This window comes from Saccopteryx leptura, chromosome 3 (genome assembly GCF_036850995.1).
Source record: "Saccopteryx leptura isolate mSacLep1 chromosome 3, mSacLep1_pri_phased_curated, whole genome shotgun sequence".
NCBI lineage: Eukaryota > Metazoa > Chordata > Mammalia > Chiroptera > Emballonuridae > Saccopteryx > Saccopteryx leptura.
This window is the reverse complement of record NC_089505.1, coordinates 122,824,914-122,848,741: the sequence shown is the minus strand read 5'-3', so window position 1 is coordinate 122,848,741 and position 23,828 is coordinate 122,824,914. Positions and strand designations below refer to the sequence as shown.

The window sequence follows — 23,828 nt, the reverse complement described above, 5'->3', positions numbered from 1 at the left end:
AAATGAATGCTGGCCTTAAGAATTTTAAAGTTTGTGTAAACCATTATATTTAATTAAATGAACATGTTCTTTCAACATATATTGACTGAAACAGTGACAAAACCCTGCCTTTCCTTTGAAATTGACTTCATTGGAGAGTCTGTGGAAGCACATGTAGAACTTTGCACAATAAAAGGAGCATAAAATAAATCTGTAGGAGGAGTTTAGCTGATGGCTGTAAAAAAATAAGAAAGTGGTAAAACTGATCTCTTAAAAAGTTGTCATACTTCACGATTTATAATTATGTATTTATTTTCATCTTTGTTTAAAATCTGCTTGTTTTACTAATTTGTAAATTCCTGGATGTAAGGACCTTGTTGATTGTGCTAGGACCTAGCATATTGTCTGATATATTATGTGGAGTCTTAATATGTGTGTATTGTGTGAGTGGATTATAAAAGAAAACAGAACAAATATATAAAAATATGGAATAGAAAGGAATAAAGTTCATAGGACAGTAACCTTTATCCTAAGGTAACTGTAATCCAGCTCTACATTGGCTGATTCATTTTAAAATAGATATATATTTAGAATCCTCTTTTCCAAAGGAATTCTTTGAAAGAACTGTACTTCCAACAACCTTTAATCCAGGGGTCCCCAAACTTTTTACACAGGGGGCCAGTTCACTGTCCCTCAGATCATTGGAGGGCCAGACTATAAAAAAAACTATGAACAAATCCCTATGCACACTGCACAGATCTTATTTTAAAGTAAAAAAACAAAACGAGAACAAATACAATATTTAAAATAAAGAACAAGTAAATTTAAATCAACCAACTGACCAGTATTTCAATGGGAACTATGCTCCTCTCACTGACCACCAATGAAAGAGGTGCCCCTTCCGGAAGTGCGGTGGGGGTCGGATAAATGGCCTCAGGGGGCCGCATGTGGCCCGCGGGCTGTAGTTTGGGGACCCCTGCTTTAATCCATCCCCACCTTCCCCCCACCTCCCAGCACACACACTGACCTCTGAGTCTTCACTTTTAGGTTTAGAATAGAAGTTGATAATTCACATGCCCCTTGTAAGGCAGTGGATGGTAAGCAAGCTCACAGGATTATTTCTGTATTCAAGGGGTAGATTCTCATAAGAATACATATACAGCATCAAACATAACTGTCTTTCCTATGGAAAAAATAAAGGATTTTTTAAGGATTATTTTTTATAGGCACATCGATGCTAGTTAATAAATATTCAGGTGGTGAAACACCATAGGATTTCCACAAGGAAAAGAGTTTATAGAGCTGGGAGTGCTTGCAAAAATATTTCTAGAAAAATGGGACTTAATCTGAATCTGTTGAGAAATACATTTTGTATAGGCAAGAGAAGAGAGCATAGAGTGTTTTTAGAAGGAAAGCAACATGAGAAAGTTTTAGAGTTCAGCACAAGTAGTGTCATGGGAGAAAAAGAGAAACTGCTGGTCTGACTTGAGTGATAATGGCTTTTTAACATCTTTCTATTTTTCCTACTTCTCCATATCTGTATATATCTGCTGCTTCTCTTTTTATTAAGATTTCTAGCTATTCAGTCATACCTGTTCTTTTGGCCAAACTCAACTCTCTTTACACTGGATACATTATAATCAGCTATTCTTATAGTTATGTTCTTTTAGTCTCGTTTCTTTTTTTGTTCTACTCTTTCTCCCCCTGAAGCACTGGCTTCTTCCATGTGCCTTTTGTGTAATAGGCCTTCATTTACTACATTGGTTCTCAGTGGGGGTGGTACCATCTTCAAGGTGGCGTTTTAGTCATTTACAGTAACATTTTAAAATTACAATTATTTAGGGGAAGTGCTCTTGATAGTTAATGAATAGGGATGCTACACACTACAAGAGTGGGACAGTTCCAGACAATGAAAAACCTTCCTGTCCCACATGGCTTTAGCTGTCTCACTGACCATTATGGGGTGAAACACTTGTTCCTAATTATTAGAACCGGTCCAACTCTACATAAAACAATATTTCTATATTGTTTTGAGATACCATACATTATATAGGAATACAAGTACAGATAGTATAAAGTAGTTGTTTTGTTAAAAATACATGGTGCAGCCTGACCTGTGGTGGTGCAGTGGATAAAGCATCGATCTGGAATGCTGAGATCGCAAGTTTGAAACCCTGGGCTTGCCTGGTCAAGGCGCATATGGGAGTTGATGCTTCCTGCTCCTCCCCTTTCTCTCTCTATCTCTTTCCTCTCTCTCTCTCTCTCTCTCTCTTTCTAATAAAAATGAATGAATAAATAAAAATCTTAAAAAAAAATAGTATAAAAAACTGTAAAAAAAGTTCATGGTGCACTATTACACCATGATGAAGTATATAGTTGCTCATTCATTTTCCTGGGTTTTTTTTATGGAATAGCTTATGATCCTCTTACATTTACTCTAAACTTGTTTATATAGTAGGTGCAAGTATCCATTATGTTTTCTAGAAGTCATATTTGAGCATTAATATATTAAAGTACATATTTTAAGTCATGTTCCTTTAATTTCTCTTTATACTACAGTTAAGATAATACATTGGAAGTATGTATATGTGTAAGTTACATTTTCAGTACATTTCACTTAAGGGTATATAAAAGAGTGATACAAAATACTTGTTTTTAAAATGAGGGCTATCTTAATAAGCTTAGGCTGCTACAGTAACAAGTACAATGGACTGGGTGGCTTAAGCAACAGAAATTGATTTTCTCACAGTTCTGAAGGCTGAGAGTATAAGATCAGAGTGCCAGCCGGTTTGATTCCAATGACAGCAAGGATTGCTCTTCAGCAATACTTCTATTCTGGTGGATGGAAGAATAATTTGTGGTGGAATTTATCTTGCCACACCTAGAATTCTTTGTCTCTCCTCACTTTAAGAAAGATGCTGTGACTAAAACTATTATGCTTGTAATAAAAATTTAGCAAACTAGACATCTTCTCTGCCCTCCTGTGTATTTCATAATAGTGAGGGAGACAGATATTAACAAAATCAAAATATATATATATATATTTGGAACTGTGGTAAATATCATGAAGGACATGCACTGGTGTGGGCATTATATATATGGATTTAATCTGATGTAGGAGAAAGAAAAAAGTATTTTGAGGCTCTCTAATTGCTCTTGAGCTCTGAAGGTGAATATAAATTTACTATATAAAAAGGAGAGACCTGTGCAAGGGAACAGGGAAGATAGCATTTATAAAGGTTCAGTGGTTAGGTGACTAACAGACCAGCTGCTAGAAGTCAAAGACATGAGTAGGTACATGGTATAAAGTGAGGCTGGAGTAGTAGTTAGGATCAAATCTTTTAGGCTGTGTTATAAAAATTTTGGTAATTGTCCTAAGGGACAACAAGAAGCGAATAATTTTTTTTTTAATTTTTTAATTTTTATTTATTCATTTTAGAAAGGGGGGGGGAGAGAAAAGGGGGGGAGGAGCAGGAAGCATCAGCTCCTATATGTGCCTTGACCAGGCAAGCCCAGGGTTTCAAACCGGCGACCTCAGCATTTCCAGGTCGATGCTTTATCCACTGTGCCACCACAGGTCAGGCCAAATAAAATTGTTTTAAAAAGCAAGGTGACATGGTTAGATTTGTACTTTGAAAATGTCACTCTTGAATGCAGTATAGACAATGGATTAGACTGGGAAATGAGTGGATACTAGTGGACCGGTAAGTAGGCTATTGAACAGTCAATATGAGAAATGATGATAAGCTTTTATTGGGGTGGTAGTAATTGGAGTTGATAGCAGTAGAGAAATCAGATGTCTAGGATTAATGTTGATGGAAAAGTAGTCTTGAAAAATGTGTTCTCATAAAGACTCAATACCATCAATATGTCTTTTTACTTTAGGGCAATTTGGAAATTAACAAAATCTTACTAAAAATATCTCCAAGCACTTTTTTTTTTTTTAAATTCCAGAAACTGGGCAAAAATAGCCTAGAAAAATTTGAAAGCAGAGAACATTGAAAGGATATTAGCTTTGTAATGTTAAGAATGACTCTTAGATTTCAAATTTTCACAACTCAGTGTTTTATGGCGCCCTATTAAGATAGGAAAATGTGTAAAGGTGAGTTTGGTGCTCACAGACTTTTAAACTGCTGCAAATTCCTATTTATCTTGCTTAGGGAGTCTCTGACAGTGGCTCTCAGCTCAGAGACAGACCAGAGCTTGAAATCAATCATGTTTACATTTTGCATTCTGAAGAGGATTTACCTTTTGGAAATTATTGAACCTTTGTTTCTAGCAGGTCAAACGGAAGAAAATGAATTTGAGGTAATGGAGAAGCAGAAAGCAGAGGACAGGAGATAAGGAGTAATGGGGCATTTCCTTCAAGTTGATGTGTGAGGGATCTAAAAGAGACAGTTTTAAATGTTTTACTTTTTTTTTGTATTTTTGTATTTTTCTGAAGTTAGAAGCGAGGAGGCAGTCAGACAGATTCCTGCATGTGCCCGACCAGGATCCACCCTGCATGCCCACCAGGAGGCAATGCTTCGTTGCAGTTAGAGCCATTCTAGTGCCTGAGGCAGAGGCCACAGAGCCATCCTCAGCGCCCGGGCCAACTTTGCTCCAGTGGAGCGTTGGCTGCAGGAGGAGAAGAGAGAGACAGAGAGGAAGGAGAGGGGGAGGGGTGGAGAAGCAGATGGGTGCTTCTCCTGTGTGCCGTGACTGGGAATCAAACCCAGGACTTCCACATGCTGGGCCGACGCTCTGCCACTGAACCAACCAGCCAGGGCCTTAAATGTTTTACTTTTTATTTGCCTTGGCCAGCAAAGTTTTATGAAAGCAATTTTTAGAACCTGAAAAAGAATTCGAAATTTTTGTCATGCCATTTAATAAATGTAGACTACTGTATGTGTGGGTTTTTTGCTTTTTTCATCCTAAGGCATCTTTCAAGTGAACAATTTTGTTCATATAACAAAAAAATCTTCAAGGTGGCCACTGTAATTCTAAATACCCTTGGTGAAGTTATGCCATTTAGATCACTATGTGAGGAAGGAGGCTCAAGAAGTTTCAGAGGAGACTTTTTCTATGCTGTTTCTAAGATGCGGGTCTTAGCTGTGCAGCAAGTGGAATTCTATTTGGATCTTATTGGACTTCCAGGATTGTTCACTGCCAGTACACCAGAAGACCCAGATGGAGACTTCCGGTCAATATGGCAGTGTAGGTGAACATGGGACTCGCATCCTCCCACAACCACATCAAGATTACAAATAACTCAAAGAACAAGCATCATTCAGAACCACCTGAAATCTGGCTGAATAGAAGTCTTACAACTAGGGAGTTAAAGAGGCAGCCACGTTGAGACTAAAGGGTGGAGCTGCAGAATGGGCTGGTCACAAACCCCGGGTGGTGGATAAAAATTGGGAGGGATAGCTCAGCTGCAGAGGTTTCCCCTAAGAGGCAAGGGATTCCAAACCCTACCCAGTCCCCATCCCAGGGTTCCAGTGCCAGGAGGAGAAGTCCCCATAACTTCTGGCTTAAAAAACAACAGGGATCGAGGCTGAGGGAGATGGATAGCTGTGGGAGTCCCAGCAATTCTTCTTAAAGGTCACATGCATGGTCTTACCCAGACTCACTCCCTCTGAGCTCCAGTGCTGGGGCAGGAGCTTGGAAGATACCAGAAACATACAGGGAGGGACTGAATTATTTGGCATCAGAGATCTAGGGGGGCAGCTTTCTTCCATAAAGAACTGCTGGCAGAGGCCATTGTTCCTTTGATGAGCCCTCCTCCAACAGCCAGCAGGGGGCATCATATCTGAGACTCCATTAACCTGGCTCACATTGTTTGCCCTACTCTGGTGATTCCTTTAGGCCCTGCTATTCCCAAATTTTGGGCCCACCCAGCCATTTCCAGTGGCTTTTTCACACAAATCACCTGTCTTGGCTCATGCGTCATATTTTCCTAAAATCTCTCAAACAAGCAGCATCTGGCCTCAGTGAGCCCTGTACCTTTTGCTAAGTGACCCCCTACCTGGCACTGGCAGCAGCCATCCTTGGTTTGCAGGTTAGTCTCACCTGGGCACCCCCAAGCCCAACACAAGTAACAGCCATCTGCAGATTGCTTTGTAGCTCATGCTGGGTGGTCCTGGGAAGAACATAGGTGACAGCTGACCTTGGTCTTCACCTTTCTGGAGGCTCCAGAGTCAGTGCACCTAGAGGACAGCTTCAGACTCCATGAAGCATTAGCACTCAACCACCTCCATAAGTGACACACTAAAGGAGTGGACTCAGTGGGCACCAGAGCCCTGCTGAGAAGTAATTTCCTGCTCTGTGGGGTTGGCCGCTGCACAGCTGATCCTCCACAGTGGTTGTAGCCAGTACTTGCAGATGATCGGCCTGGTGGTAAATCCCCTCCCATTGACGTACCAAGAGCAACCAAGGCTCAAGTACAAGAGGAGGGGGTGGGTGGAGAACACACCTCACATGCCCAGCCTGTGTAACTGGGGAGGCTGTGCCACTGGATGCTACAGGACACCTACTACATTAGGCCACTCTACCAAGCCTGAAAGATATAGCAGCTCTACCTAATACATGGAAACAAACACAGGGAGGCAGCCAAAATGAGAAGACAAAGAAACAGGTCCCAAATGAAAGAACAGAACCAAACTCCAGAAAAAGAACTAAACAAATTGGACAAACAATCTACTAGATGCAGAATTAAAAACTCTGGTTATAAGGATGTTCAATGAATTTAGCAAGAACTTCAACCATAAAAATAGACCAGTCAGAAATGAAGAATACAATAACTGAAATGAAGAATAATTTACAGGAAATCAACAGTAGAGTAGGTGAAACTGAGAATCAAACAGCAATTTGGAACATAAGGAAGCAAAATACACCCACTTAGAACAGCAAAAGGAAAGGAGAAAACACCCACTTAGAATGGCAGAAGGAAAAAAAGGCCCTGGCCGGTTGACTCAGTGGTAGAACATCTGCCTGTCTTGTGATGTCCAGGGTTTGATTCCCAGTCAGGTCACACAGGAGAGGCAACCATCTGCTTCTGCACCCTTCCCCCACCACATTCTCCCTGCCCACTCCCTGCATCCATGGATTGGTTCAAGTGTATCAGCCCTGGGCACTGAGGATGGCTCCAAGGAGCCTCTGCCTCAGGTGCTAAAAATAGTTTGGTTGTAAGCATGGCCCAAGATGAGCAGAGCAATGGCCCCAGACGTGGGTTGCTAGGTGGATTCTGGTTGGGGCACATGTGGGATTCTATGTCCCCTCCTCTCACTTGGAAAAAGAAAAATAATTTTAAAAATGAGGATAGAGCCTGACCAGGCGGTGGCGCAGTGGATAGAGCCTCGGACTAGGATGCGGAGGATCTGGGTTCGAAACCCCGAGGTCGCCAGCTTGAGCGCAGGCTCATCTGGTTTGGGCAAAGCTCACCAGCTTGGACCCAAGGTTGCTGGCTCGAGCAAAGGGTTACTCGGTCTGCTGAGGGCCCACGGTCAAGGCACATATGAGAAAGCAATCAATGAACAACTAAGGTGTCACAACGAAGAACTGATGATTGATGCTTCTCATCTCTCTCCCTGTCTGTTTGTCCCTATCTATCCCTCTCTCTGACTCTCTCTGTATCTCTAACAAAAAAAAATGAATTAAATTAAAAAAATGAGGATAGTGTAAGGAACCTCTGGGACAACTTCAAGGTAGTGAGAGTCACATTCATGGAGTTGCCTGAATGAAGAGAGAGAGAGAGGAAGAAATTGAAAACCTACTTGAAAAAATGATAAAAAATTTCCCTAACCTGGTAAAGAAAATAGACATACAAGTCCAGGAAATGCAGAGAGTCTGAAACAAGATGAAACCAAAGAGGCCAACACCAAAACATGTCATAATTAAAATTTCAAAGCTAAAAGACAGAGGATCTTGAAAGCAGCAAGAGAAAAGCAGTTACCTACAAGGGAACTCCCATAAGACTGTCAGCTGATTTCTCAACAGAAACTTTATAGGGCAGAAGGGAGTAGCAAGAAATTCAGTGATGAAAAGCAAGGGCCTACAACCAAGATTACTCAATCCATTAAAGCTATTATTTAGAATTGAAGTTCATATAAAGAGCTTCCCAGACAAGAAATAATTAAAGTTCATCATCACCAAACCAGTATTACATGAAATGTTATAAGGGTTTCTAGAAGAAGAAGGAGGAGGAGGAGGAGGAGGAGGAGGAGGAGAGGGAGGAGGAGGAGAAGAAGGAGGAGAAGGAGGAGGAGGAGGAGGAGGAAGAAGAGGAGGAGGAGGAGAAGGAGGAGGAGAGGGAGGAGGAGGAGAAGAAGGAGGAGAAGGAGGAGGAGGAGGAGGAGGAGGAAGAAGAGGAGGAGGAGGAGAAGGAGGAGGAGGAGAAGGAGGAGGAGAAGAAGGAGGAGAAGGAGGAGGAGGAGGAGGAAGAAGAAGGGGAGGAGGAGGAGGAGGAGGAGAAGGAGAAGAGGGGAAGAAGGGAAAAAATATGAACAATAAAATATCAATAAATAAATATCTGGCAACAATTGAATCTAAAAACCAAACAAGGAGAGCAGAAACAGACTCAGATAGAGAGAACATTTTGATAGTTACCAGATGAAAAGGGGCTTGGGTTGGGTGAAAAGGTGAAGGGATTAAGAAATACAAATTGGCTGTTACAGAATAGTCATGGGGATGTAAAGTACAGCATAGGGAATATAGTCAATAATATTATAATAACTATATATGGTAGCAGATGGGTACTAGATTTATCAGGATAATCACATAGTAAGTTATGTAATGTCTAATCACCAGTTGGTACACCTAAATCTAATATTGTATGTCAACTGTAATTGAAAAATTTTTAAATGATTTAATAATAAAAAAAAAAAGACCACCACAATAACTAAATAATCTGTTGGTGTCAAGCAAAACTGAGTTTATGGCATAATGTCATAAGCCAAAAAGTACACCTTGGTAGTTTTAGGAGTATCTCTGAAAGGGGAAGGCTAAGGACATTTATTGGTAGGTTTTAGCGTCTGTGCTCCAGTGGTTTATGGTAGGGCTTTTAACAAGGGATTCTAATGGTAAAGTTTGTTATACAGAAGTTTAGGATTAATAGACATAAAGGTTGGGAGTCTTAAAGCAAGTCTTGATAAACAGTTATTTGATGAGGAAGGGGTGTGTCTTATCTAACTGATCTCTTGTCATAGAAAGGGACTGTTTGCCCAGAATAAGAACCTCTGTTTCAGGAAGGGAGCGGATTGATGATTAAACAGACTGTTGTGCGGATAGATATTTTATGAGAATGTGCTGAAGCAAATAATGAAATTATTTACTGGTTTGTAGCATTTTTCTCTCCTGGGAGAGAATTTACTGGAATTCATGGTAAAATCAGTGTGAGAGAGGTGGGCCTCGGTTCCGTGTCGATAGCTAAGCCGTGTGAATGCAGGTGGTCTCATTGCTCACATGCTTCACTAAGTTACACTTTCCATTAATGGTAAACATTGTTAGGTTTATTCCTAGAAACCTCATAACTTTGTTTCCTATTCCAAATAGTATTTTATGTAGAATTATATTTTTGTGTGTTTTATTGATCTATAAGTTTGAAATTGATTTTTGTGTAAAATTCTTGTCATAGATACTGATTTTTTAATAGAGGAAACCATATCATCTACAAATAATGAATTTTATTTCTGCCCTTCTAATTATTACTTAGTAGGATCTTCAATCTAGTGTTGAATAAAAGTGATGATAGCAGATGTGGCAGAGACATTTATTGGTTATTGGCTATTCGTGTCCTGTCAGTCTTTTCAAGCCCTCTTGCAGATATGTAGGGGCCTAGTTCTAGCCAATAGGATGGGAATGAAGATTATGTGGCTCTCTTCCAGGATGAAGCATAGAAGAACGATGTGAATTCCTTCCTGTTACAGTGACAATGAGACCTTGTGGTCTAGACGGAACAGCTATAAATTTTTCATCACATCTCATTAGCATAGCTCCTTGGGCAGTTTTGCAAAGTGTTAATTTCTCTTGCTAACCTGTATTAACATAATGCACAGGGAACAATGAACCCTTATTGTGTTAAGACTGATTTACAAACTCAGTTTGCTACTGCAGTGTAGCTTAATATGTTGCAGCCTAGACTAATGCAGTGTGCGTTCTTGTCTTGATCCTGTCTCTGATAGGACCATGTCCAAGTTTTCACACCTATTAATGTTATTTGCAGTAGATTTTTGTTACATATTCTTTAGCAAGCTAAAGACTTTCCTTTGAAATTTCATGTTTAAAAAGAATATTTCTTTTTAAATTATGAGTGGGTGTTGAGTATTATCAAGTTCTTTTTTTTTCCAGCATCTATTGAGTTGATAATATGTTTTTTGGTTTTTTGTTTTTGGTAGTGAATGAATAGATTTTCTAATGGTAACCCATCCTTGCATTCATTGAATAAGTCCAACTCGGTCATATTATATTCTTTTTTTAACATTACTACATTTAAGTTTTGATTATTTATGAGTTTTCACATACATGTTACTAGTGAGGATGGGTTGTAAATACCTTTCTTCCACTTTTCTTTTCTTTTCTTTTCTTTTTTTTTTTTTTTTGTATTTTTCTGAAGCTGGAAATGGGGAGAGACAGTTAGACAGACTCCCGCATGCGCCCGACCGGGATCCACCCGGCACGCCCACCAGGGGGCAACACTCTGCCCACCAGGGGGCAATGCTTTGCCTCTCCAGGGCATCGCTCTGTTGCGACCAGAGCCATTCCAGCGCCTGGGGCAGAGGCCAAGGAGCCATCCTCAGTGCCCTGGCCATCTTTGCTCCAATGGAACCTCGCTGTGGGAGGGGAAGAGAGAGACAGAGAGGAAGGAGAGGGGGAGGGGTGGAGAAGCAGATGGGCACTTCTGTGTGCCCTGGCTGGGAATCGAACCCAGGACTTCTGCATGCCAGGCCGATGCTCTACCACTGAGCCAACCGGCCAGGGCCTCTTCCACTTTTCTTGAAGGCTTTGGTAGTACTGTTATGATCACATCATAAAATTAGGTGGGGAATATATTTTTTCTTTCTTGGGAGCAGTTTGTTCCTTAGCTCTGTCATTAATAAATTGGATTGTGAGGCCTGACCAGGTGGTGACGCAGTGGATAGAGCATCGGACTGGGATGCAGAGGACCCAGGTTCGAGACTCTGAGGTCGCCAGCTTGAGCATGGGCTCATCTGGTTTGAACAAAGCTCACCAGCTTGGACTCAAGGTCGCTGGCTCGAGCAAGGGGTTACTCAGTCTGCTGAAGGCCCACGGTCAAGGCACATATGAAAAAGCAATCAATAAATAAGGTGTCGCAACAAAAAACTGATGATTGATGCTTCTCATCTCTCTCCGTTCCTGTCTGTCCCTGTCTATCCCTCTCTCTGACTCTCTCTCTGTTCCTGTAAAAAAAATTAAATAAATAAATAAATAAATAAATAAATTGGATTGTGAGGTCATCTTCTGGGGACTTTCCACATAGGCTTTCTGTGAGCTTGGGCTACAGGAATTTTTCATTTGTTTCTGCCATAGATTTCATGTGTCACTGGCCTGGAACCCTTACCACTTAATAGCTTTTTATCTTTGCTTAAGTTTTCTTGCCTATAAAGTGTAGATAATGAAATACTTCATAAAATTGTTGTGAGGATAAAGTTACTTATATAAGTATATAAGAACAATTGTTTAAGAAGGGAGGATTTCTTAAACCCCAACCCAATGATTGATATATTTAGGAATTACTTATTTTTGTTACATTATTTTGGAATTCTTTTTCTAAATTCTTCTCTAGTGTAAAGAAAGTGCATCTTCTGTAAGCCAAACCAGATAGTGCATGGGTTTTTAAATTGGATACAGTAGAAATTGATAGTTCCCTTAAAGTAGAATTTACTAAGGAATGTTCTTGGCAGATTTGAGAAACCAACCTCAGTTACCAAACTTTGTTTTTCTTCCTTTTGAATCAGAACAATACTTCCTTCTTCACATCCTGAAAGGAGTACCTATACGAACAGTCCTTATTCTCAACTACTTGCCACTATTTCCACTAGAATTATTTATATTTATTTCATAAATTTTATACCCGATGACAAAGAAGGAATTTTACAGCATGGTGTGTAGTACCAGGCACTAAGTAGCCTTTCAACAAATATTTGTTGTATAGGTGAATTTCCTGGTTCCCATTATACTTAGTAGTTAATTCTTTCAATAACTTGACCTTGAAGTTCCTATAAATATAAAAATTATATGGCCATTAACATGGTTTAACTTATTAACTTATTCTATAAGCAACTTTTCAGGAATCTTATTATATAAGTATGACATAACCAAATCATTATACATCACAGATTTGAGAAATATGTCAAACATATTACGTAATCACATTATATTTATGTAATTGCAGTGAATTTAGCATATAAAATTTTCTTTTCTACCTGTAACAATTTCAGATTAGCTTAAAATATTAGGGTTTTTTTCTTCATACTTTTCAATGTTGTAATTATGACATTCCTGAGGTTTTAGAAAGGGCATTTAAAGAACTATTTGCATAAATGTAGATATATGTTGATGTGTGAAGATTGTTATAAAAAGAGGAAGTAAATATTATTGTCTTTCATTAGCCAAGCTCTGCAGTTTGTGTTTTCACTAATTTTATTTCATTTTTATTTGTGGCAAACCTATAAAGTTATTCCCCCAATTTACAGATAAAGAAACTAAAGCTTAAATAGGGTTAATGACTCGTACAGAGTCAAATAACTAGGAAGGATTCGGACTGTAAGCCAGTGTTCTTGAGGAGCCATCTAAGAAATGGAATTCTTCTGTAATGAGGCAAAGAGATAGTTTAGTATTCCATTAGGTTTTTGAAAGTGAATAAGTAACCAATGGAAAATTCACAAGAGCTCTGGAAACACTTTTTTTAAAGCTAAGGCTTAAGGTTTAAAGTTCAAAGTGTATTCTTATCAAAGATTTATGCCCTCATTATACCTACCAGTCCCCTTTTTAGATATAAAACTTTCCAAATCATGTTTACTCTAATTCTCCGGAAAGACTACATCCCAGCTGCATTCCCACTGCACAATTACTTGTTGTATGTCTATTTAGTCCCCGTTTCATTCCTCAATGCTTTATCATTACTTGTTTTCTTTTTCATGTCTCCCATTCTGGATTGTATTGTCTTTGAGGTCTCCTATTGTGTTTATCTGCAATTGCTTTCTCCTACCTTGTTCAGTACTTCATACAGTGCATAGAAGATGCTTGATAAATGTTGAACAGTATTGAGTTGAGCATTTCAAGTTCTCTGCAATGTGCCTTCTTCATCTCTATCATAATCTTTTACATTCCTTTCCTAGATAGCTTAGTTTTGTAGTCATTGTTTATCTGTCCTTGTGCCTTCTTCTCCATTCTGAATGCCTTTTCCCCTCTTTCTCTACTTATGTTCTTAAATCATTTTTTTTTGTGTGTGTGTGTGACAGAGAGACAGAGAGAGGGAGAGATAGGGACAGACAGGAAAGGAGAGAGATGAGAAGCATCAATTCTTTGTTGCAGCACCTTAGTTGTTCATTGATTGCTTTCTTATACTATATGCCTTGACCGGGGGGCTACAGCAGACGGAGTGGCCCCTTGCTCGAGCCAGCGACCTTGGAATAAAGCTGGTGAGCCTTGCTCAAACCAGATGAGCCCAGATGCTCAAGCTAGCGACCTCGGGGTCTCAAACCTGGGTCCTCCACGTCCCAGTCTGATGCTCTATCCACTGCGCCACCACCTGGTCAGGCTCTACTTACATTATAAATTACAGTCTCACCTCCTCCATGAGACCTCCACCATTCAGCTCATTAGAAGTCTTGGACTTTCCTTCTGCAGTTATTTTCATTAGGGTCTGTCTGCCACTTAGCCTACCTCATTCTCAGTTGTGTTTTGTTTATCCCTGTCTCATCTGGACTGTGAAATTTAAATCCCTGTATCTCTAGATCTGACTATTATCTAACATGTTGTTCAAGAGATTCTTGGTAAATGTTCTAATAAATAGAGAAAGAGTTGTAGCTACCTAAAAGGGGCTTTATTTAAAGCATTGCTGATTAGTTTGGGGAGAAATTTTAGTAGATAAAAAATAAAGTCATCTGCCAGCCAACATGACTCAATTGCCATTGAAATTATAATAAAGAAAAAATAATTTTTTTAGTTTAAGCCAAGTGGCTTATTTTTGGATATAATTCTAGAAACAGCATTATAGCACTGTTTTTTCCCTTACCTATCAATCTCTTAGTCTATACACTTATGTTTGTTGACCATGGACCTCTTTGATCTTATTTTTGACATTTACCTTTTCTGCTTTTTGTCTCTATGAACAGTCAACAGTGGAGCAATTTTCAGTTCTTTCTTTTATTCAATCTGGATCACATATTTCTTGGTCAGTTTTTTGGGACTGTAACTGAGTCATTTGAATTACGTGCTGTGTTTCTGGGATGAAAGCTTGATTCTCTCAGCTGACTGTTGACTCACCATATGTTGCTATAATTCTGGAAAAAGTGAAAAATGAGGAAGTGTTGAGTCAAGGAGCTGTGTGGGACTGGCGTTTTAGTAATAAATTACTTATATTTATTGTAGAACTATTTTAAGCACCTAGACAATCTACAAGATACTCTAATAAAAGTATTGAAAATCTATAAATTAGCTATTATTGACCCTATTGTATGTAAGAGAGATATGATTCTGTGAAAGATAAGGTAGCCTTCTTAAAGGTCAAATATTTAGTAAATAGTACTGCTAGTATACTATCCCAATACTTAATACAATGACTAGAAGTTAACTGTGTTAAATAAATGCATTTCCTCCTTTCATTATCTGTTGAACTCAACACCACATTTTCACTCCCATCACTGCATCAAAGCTATGCTTGTTAATGTCACTGATGACCTTCCTATTGCTAAAATCTGAAGGTTCATTCTCAGTCTTTTTTTTTTCTTAGGTGGTAGGAGTGGAGACAGTGAGGCAAACTCCCACATGCACCCTGACCAGGAGCCACCCAGCAGCCCCATCTTGGGCCGATGCTCAAGTACTGAGCTATTTTTAGCACCTGAGGCTGATGTGCTCAGATTAACTGAGCTATCCTCAGTGCCGGGACTATGCTCAAACCAATTGAGCCACTGGCTGCAGGAGGGGAGAAGGGAAAGAAAGGGGAGGGGAGGAGAAGCAGATGGTCACTTCTCCTATGTGCCCTGACCGGGAATCGAACCTAGGACATCCATATGCTGGGCCAACTCTTTATCCACTGAGCCACTGGCCAAGACCATTCTCAGTCTTTTCTAACTTGACATGTCAGCAATATTTGACCCGTTCACTCCTCTTCCTTGAAATACATTCTTTAATTGCCTTCTAGAACAACATATTCTCCTATTTCTTCCCTTTCTTCCTTGGTTACTCTTTAGTCTGTTTTCTTTTCATCTTCACATCCTGTTAATAACGGTAGTATTCCCAAAGCTCAGTCTTCAGATGTTATTTTCTACTTACTCTCACTTCCTTGGTGATATCACCTAGTGCAGTGGTCAGCAAACTCATTAGTCAACAGAGCCAAATATCAACAGTACAATGATTGAAATTTCTTTTGAGAGCCAAATTTTTTAAACTTAAACTACATAGGTAGGTACATTCCTTATCGAGGTAGCGCCCACACATGGTATTTTGTGGAAGAGCCACACTCAAGGGGCCAAAGAGCCACATGTGGCTCACAAGCCGCAGTTTGCCAACCAGGGACCTAAGTGTCATATCTTTAAAAACTATTTCTATTTTTATCCTGGATCTTCCTCTGAATGCCACTCTGATATGTTGGTTGATTAGTAAAATACAAGTCTCCTAATATCTCACTATTCTACCCTTCCAGCTCATAATATTATACTTCATACGAACTCAACTTTTCCAATTGTTTAGGTCAAAAGACTTTGGTGTTATCTTTGACATCCAGTCCACTAGCAGATCCTGTTGGCTGTCTTTAAAATGCCTTCTGCATCTAATAATTTCACCTCTAGTGCTATCACTCTGATCCAAGCCAACATCCTTTTCTCTATTGTGTTATGATAGTTTCCTAGCAGATTTCCCTATCATTGCCTTTTGATCCCTCTATAAACTGTTTTTAAAATAGTGACCAAGGAGATCACTAAATTTAAAAAAAAAAAAGCACATTTTCCCTACTCAGAATAGAAGCCTAAATCTTAAAATCTACCATTCTGACCTCATCTCCTAGTATTTAGTCCAGCCCTGCTGTCTTCCTTGATATTTCTATTTCTAATATATCAGGTATGCCCACACCCCACCCCTCAGGATCATTTATCTCTCTTTCTGGGATGTTCTTCCCATAGATGTCCTCATGACTTAGGTCTTGTGGTCTTTACTAAGATCTCAGGCCTGTACTCCTTAGGTCTTTGCTAAGACATGCTCTACCAATGCAGTCCCACTTACTCTCCTACTTGAAATGAACAGCTCCTTCCCTATGTACTCCTCCCACCGCTACTATCAAGATTTCTTATCTCCTTTCCTGTTTTATTTTCTTGCCATGGTATTTGTCAATCTTTGACATACTATAGATTTTATCTATTTGTCTTGGTGTGTGTATGTGTTTAAATCTATTTCTCTTTACTAGAATGTAAATATTACTAGAATATAAGTTTCACAAGGGCAGGAATTTATGAATTTGTCTATCCTGGTTTATTCATTCGTCTGTCCCCAGAACAAATAAAGCAATGAATGAGTATTAGAGCTAGATTTTTGTTCTTTTGGCCTCAGAGCTAAACTATGCTACTTTGTTTTGTTATGTCCTTTGTTTTGTATGTATACCCCTACCTTTGCCTCATCCCTCCTCAAAAAACCCTTAGAATTGATAACATTTTATAAATTTCAGGCATGTGTAGTGAACAATCCAGATGCATTTATTGTTTACTCTTAAAATAATAATAATTGATACATTCTGAAATTCACCTTCAGATTTAGCTGTGGCATTATGTATTTAAACCTTTAGAAAGTATGTGTGTCTGTCTGTATTATGTGTGTGTGTGTATAGTGTTACTATATATATTGTGTGTATACACATATACTTTTTTAAGCAGGTTATCAGGACACCCCATGGGAGAGACTTCGATGACTCTTTGGAAAGGTGTGATGAGTGTTTGAGCTCAAGGTCATGTAGCAAGCCCCAGTATTCAGCAAGGACCTTACTTGTCCATTCAGCACCCTCAACAATGCCGAAGCATTCTCCAAGTCCTGTGTTAAATCGAGCTTCTCTCAGGGAAAGGTAATGCTAAGTCTCTATTCTGGACTACTTTTTTGAATAATCATTACTAGAAAGGAGAAAGTAGCAGTAATGTATGTGAAATGGTAATTTGTAAAAGTATAATTTGATTTCAGAGGCTTAAAGTGTTTTTGTTTAGAACATATTGCATATGAAAATAGTGTTATATACTCTTCCCCAGCCCTGTTCTCTTAAAGTGAGTTTACTATTATTGAGTTTATTAATTAGGGTGACTTTAACCCTGATTAAATATGATAGTTCATAAATAGAGTATGTAATAGTTTGTTTTTAGTAGATTCATAAGTATTATTAATATTATAGGCATGGCTTATGTATAAAAATAGTATAGGTTATATTTTTCTTTTGGTGATGATGATAATATATATTATTGGTATATGGTACCTACTTCCCTCTGATAACCTCCCTCCAACTCTCTAAGAGAATCTTAATCATGTAAAGATTCTAGCTTTCCCTCTAAAAATGCTTTTGCAGCCAAAGTTAGCCACTAGTTATAATTAGAATGTGAAAGAAATAATTCCTCTTTACCTATTTTTTTGTTATTGTTGATATTGAATCCAAATTAGAAATTCCTTGCCTTTCTCACTAATAGTAACATGAAAATTAAATCATCCTAAATTTCAAAAACAATAACACCCAACCCTTAGTATTTAAAATTTTTTTTATAGAAATGAATACTTAACATAAAATACCATTCACAACATGGAAATAAAATCTATCTTTACATAAAATATTTAAAAGCTAGAGTATTACACTAAATTTTTATAGCATATTAGGTTCATCAGACATAACTGACCAAAAGTTTAAATTAACGGTAGAGGGCCCATCAAAAGTTCATCTTAAAATTGATGTGTCAGTTTGTAGACTGTATTAAAATATTTCTGTTCTGAAAAAATAGATTTATCTGTTTTCTCTTTAACCTGATTGATAAGCATTCAAAAAGAGTATATGGAGGTATGCTAGAGACTCTAATCCTGAGATAGGGAATTTTGATTAATGTTGCTTTTAGTCCATTATAATCATGTCTATGGGATCATCGAGTTTAGATAGATAGATAGATAGATAGATAGATAGATAGATAGATAGATAGATAGATAGATAGATGATATCTGTAGGCTTTAAAAGTTTAAGAGAAGCTCTTGAAAGAGGTTTTTCTGCTGAAGTCGGGTAACTTGCATCTCTGTATCAAGGGATTTTCTTTGATTTCCAGGTCTGCTCAGAGATTGAGACATACAATTTATGCTACTCTCTCTTTACCTACTTTTAGAACTATGAACTTGTGGTTTTGTTGATTAGGTTCTTTGCTGTTATCTGTAGGTTTTCAAGATTTTTTTATCTGTATCTTTTTGGAAATGTTTTTATAAATAGTCTTGTATTTTTCTACCTTTTCACATATTTTACAGAACCCTCCAATTGTTTACCGCTATGGTACAATATCCATTTTTTTTTAATTGGGAAAGCTGTGTTTATTTACTGGCAATGAGTAAAGAATGGCAAAAGTATAGTGGGGGGTTGCAGCATGGAGTACTGCTGAGTGGGAAACAGAAGGAAGGGGTGCCCAGAACACACTGCTAGTACAGAAAAGCAGATGGAAGATGCTCATAGGAATACCCCGTGTGTGTGTGTGTATGTGTGTGTGTGTGTGTGTGTTTGTGTGTGTGTGTGTGTGTGTGTGTGTGTGTGTGTGTGTGAATGCAGAGAAAAATGTCTGGAATCAAACTCCCACAACTGCCCTCAGTAGTCACATCTGGGAAGGGCAAGGGGAGTGCTCTTCTGCACAGAGATCCCTGATGGTGCTCGTTTCCTGAGGCAGGTGCATGGATACACAGACAGAAACATGCCTTAGGCACATGTGTTACTTATCGACCACACTGACATCTAACAGAACATGTGGCACATAGTAAGAAACAGTGCTGAACAGTTCACTGTTGAGAGCTCTCCCTTTCACTCGCTGTGCACCTGATGGCCAGAAGCTCACGGCCTTGCCCATCTACATGGAAGACTGCCAGGTTCTGCTTCTTATTGTGGGCACTTGTCATACCCACGTCATCTTCCTTGGCAGTATCAATTGTAATCTTGTGTTATTTTATCCTTGTAAGTAATTTTGTTCCAGCTTTTGAAGCCTGTCCTTTCAATGTTGATAAAGTCTTCATTGGGACTATATTCAAATTTTTAAATTGAGGATAGCTAACGTCAGTTGTCCTCTTTTCTGATTTCAATGCAGGGAATGGCTTAGAGTTGATAATGAAATTTACACATTTATTTTGATGCTGGATAGTAGATGTGGGTAAGTTCTTTGCTAGAAGAAAATGAGTGATTCTAATATTAAACATTACCTATCTTAATCTATGATGAGGAAGGTTGAAGTCCTGTTAAAATAAGAGAATATAATGAAAACAATAAAATCTAAAACATATAAACAATAAAATTTGGAGGGTACGTTCTAGGATAGTTACACATTTTAATTCTACTGAGATGAAATTTCTGTACTTTTAGTGTATTTTCTAAAAATGATCTAGATTTAGTCTATAAAGGAAAATAAAATATCTTTACGACATATTACTAGGAACAAAATCATTTTGTTTTTTAGCACACTCAGTACCACATCTTTAAATATAAGACATCTCTGATCAGCTTTTTAGGTCACTCAGCAGTATATTTATAGTGTATTTATACAATTCATTGGAATAATAAGCAATTTAAACTGATGTAATTGTAAATTATATATCCCAGGAAAAAGTGGGAGTATGACAGAGCATACAACTATAGAAATTTATCTGAGTAAATAGTCATTAAAGTTAATTAAGTTTTCTCTAAGATTGCTGAAATGCTGACTCCTTAATCATTTATATGAATAAACAGACTTTTAAAAACTTTATCAGTGACTCTAAGAAAATTAATTTTTTATTTATAGTGAAGGTTATTTTTGTTTTAAGCTCATTTTAAAAATGCCTCTAATAGAATTAATACACCATAAAATGGTTCAATTTTGATGTGTTAACATTCAGAAGCAGTCTTCTCCTCAAAGTATAAATATTAATATTATGACTTATAATTTATATTGGGCTATAGAATTAATATGAAAAGTCAGACTAAGAAATACTAGCAAATTTAATTTAAGAAGAGCTTATATTTTTTAAAATCTTGCTTAAGGTTTAGATTTTTGTAAATGAGTTAAAGATCATTAGGCAATCATTTCTTATACCACAGCACAGACTAGTGGATCCTCTCAGGGTGTTGTTCTTGAAGGTCTATGGTATCCTGTTGGGGCTGCATAGGGATCTTGGATTTTCAGATGTGAACATATGTAGCTAGTAGTCTGCCAGTATATTTGCAGTGATACAGTAATACTTCCTTTTACAAATGGGGGAGATTGAAATTTAGATATAGTTAATCATTCATTATTAATTATATTATTTAAAGCAGGTTATGTAATTTATTTATTCTGCTTAATAGTCTATACTCTGAGCAAACATATAAAATTGTAACTTTTTAAGAAAAAATAGGGAGATAAAAAGGCCAAGTTTTAAGCAACCTATTAGCATTTTAGGACTCATTCCTTTTTACAAAGGATTTATTGATAGCATTTCTTATATATGCATTACAATCAGATTTAGATATTTTCATTTTTACTCGAATAGCTTAATTATACTAATGCCAGTTTTGAGTTTGGGAAGGACATAGAGAGGAATGCTCAAGGAAGGGGAACAAAAGAAAAAAAATAAACAAATGGGACTACATCAAATTAAATTTGCACAGTAAAAGAAACTATCAACAAAATGAAAAGAGAACCCACTGAATGGGAGAACATATTTGCCAATGATATATTTGATAAGGGGTTAATTTTCAAAATATATGAAGAGCTTATACAACTCAACACCAAGAAGACAAATAACTTGAACTTGGGCCAAGAACCTGAATAAACACTTCTCCAGAGAAGACATACACATGGCCAATTGACGTATGAAAAAATGCTCAACATCACCAATCATCAGATAGATGCAAATTAAAATGACAATGGGGTATCATCTCATGCCTGTCAGGTGGCTATCATCAATAAGTCAACAAGTGCTGGCGAGGGTGTGAAGTAAAGGGAACCCTCCTGCACTGCTGGTGAGAATGCAGACTGGTGCAGCCACTGTGGAAAGCAGTATGGAGTGAACTCAAAAAATTAAAAATGGAACTGCTTTTTGACCCAGACATCCCACTTTTGGGAATACATCTGAAGAAACCCAAAACATTAATTCCAAAGAATATAGGCACCTGTATGTTCATTGCAGCATTAATTATAATAGCCAAGATCTAGAAACAGCCCAAGTGCCCATTAGTACATAAGTGGATAAAAAAAACCTGTGGTATATGTACATAATGGACTACTACTTGGCTGTAAAAAGGAAGGAAATCTTGCGTTTTGTGACAGTGTGGGTGGACCTGGAGATTATTATGCTAAGTGAAATAAGCCAGTTGGAGAAAGACAAGTACCATATCATCTCACTTGTATGTGGAATCTAATGAAGAAAATAAACTGATGAATGAAGTAGAAACAGAGGCATGGTTACATGGAACAGACTGATATATATATAATGCACAGACACATACAACAATGTGATAGCAAGAGGCAAATAGGGGTGGGGGTAGGTGGAGGTTGAAAAAGTGGGGATAAATAGGGATGGAAAGAGACTGCTTTGGATGATGGGTGCACAATGCAGTATGCAGATGAATGGTTACTTTATTTCTTCTTTGACATCTTTAAGTCCAACACTCAGACTCTAATAAAGTGCATATATTTCCTATTTTTCAATATTTACTTTTCAAAAAATGCACTTACAACATAGTAGAGACTAGACAGGTAATATCATCTGTACTGGAATGGGATCATTCAGTTTTTATCTTCACCTATATTTTTTATTTATTTGTGTATTTATTGAGGTATAATTGGCACACAACATTATATTAGTTTCAAATGTACAGCTTAATGATTCGATATTTCTGTTGTTTTCCTGTGCCCGAAGGAACAAGAACATGATTAGATTATAAATAATGTTTTAATCTATTATAAATATTTTGTTTCTTTTCATAATAGCAGTTTTATTTTTCAGTGTTCAGAGAAGAATTTCTTCCACATAATTTGAGTGTGATTTAATTACTGGAAAATAAGAACTAATTTTAAGGGCACCCTACATGGAATTATTGTTCTAATATGAAAATCTATATCTTTATGTAGAGATAAAGTTCTAAAGAATTATGTATGGTCAGATACATGGGTATCTTCTTCCAAATGCATGTCAAAGCTTATTACTAAGAGTATTTTTTGAACATATTGTGAACACTTAATACTACAGCTGAGAATTAGTACTTGATTTAAATCTACCTTTCATCCTTGGTTGAAAGAAGAAAAATGTTATTTTTAACATTATATATTGTCACATAGAAATAAGAAAAGAATGACTTTCTATGTCTAGCATTTGAAAATCCTTCTTTTTCTCTTCCTTTGGCTACAAGTCACCTTTGTTCTTTATGCCTACAGATTCCATTCTGACTGGTGTTCACCTTCAAACTGCGATGAGATCCATGACCGGGTAAAAAATGTCTTGAAATCACATCAGGCTCATCAAAGACTTTTATATGTTAGTTTCTCAAATTTTCTCTTGAAGGCTCTTTATAACTGGGTATGGAAACCACCAAAGATGCTTAAAGTTTGCAAAATTTAATCATTGAGAAGGAAAAGATACACCCTCCATATCTAACTTCTTCTTTGACCTCAGTTATTATGCAAAATGTATGACACAGATCTGAACTATAAACAAAAGTTAGTGATTATTCTCTCATAAAGAGTCAGTAAATAGTGACTATATTCTGATTTTTTCATAGCCTTCAAAATATGGGAACTCTTGTTTTTTGGCCCATTACAAAGCAATTCCATGTCCTGCTAATTGATTTGATTCTAAATGGTAGAATAAGGGAAGGGGTGAGAAAATATGTATTTGAAGAAAATGCCCAAGTAATTTTTATGTCAATTAAGTGTTTAAATGCCTCGGCCTGTTGGCTCAGTGGTAGATGTTGCCCTGGCCTGTAGAAGTCCCCACTTCAATTCCCAGTCAGGGCACACAGGAGAAGCAACCATCTGCTTCTCCACCCCTCCCCTTTCTCTATCTCTCTTCGCCTTTTGCAGCCATGGCTCGAATGAGCAAGTTGGCCTCTGGCACTGAGGATGGCTCCATGGCCTCCACCTCAGGTGCTAAAATAGCTCAGTTGCCAAGCAATGGAGCAATGGCCCCAGATGGGCAGAACATCAGCCCCAGATGGGGGTTGCCGGGTGGATCCTAGTTGGGGCACATGCTGGCATCTGATTCTCTGCCTCCCTGCCTCTCACTTGATAAAAAAAGTGATTAAAAGAGGAAAAGAGCATGTCAGGTCTATTAGGTTTAATATTAGAGAAAATCAATATGAGAATATTTTATGAGATAAGGCAAAACATGTTTACATCAATGACAGCTGAGAAATAATTACTGTGTATTTTTTTGTGTTTGATTCCTTGTTTCATTTATTAGTTTTAAAAACAGTT

General features: G+C 37.8%; 1 protein-coding gene across 6 annotated transcripts in view; it reads left to right on the top strand.

The window, feature by feature from the left end:
- SPATA6 (spermatogenesis associated 6) overlaps window positions 1-23,828 on the top strand; it is a 110,470-nt gene that overhangs the window by 52,190 nt on the left and 34,452 nt on the right. For 3 of the 6 annotated variants that reach the window (XM_066376227.1, XM_066376232.1, XM_066376233.1), the window contains exons 10-11: window positions 17,061-17,248; window positions 22,791-22,890. In XM_066376227.1, coding sequence (XP_066232324.1) covers window positions 17,061-17,248; window positions 22,791-22,890 — 288 coding nt within the window. The remainder of the gene's footprint in view (window positions 1-17,060; window positions 17,249-22,790; window positions 22,891-23,828) is intronic. The other 3 variants (XM_066376231.1, XM_066376229.1, XM_066376230.1) reach the window with 3 other exon arrangements.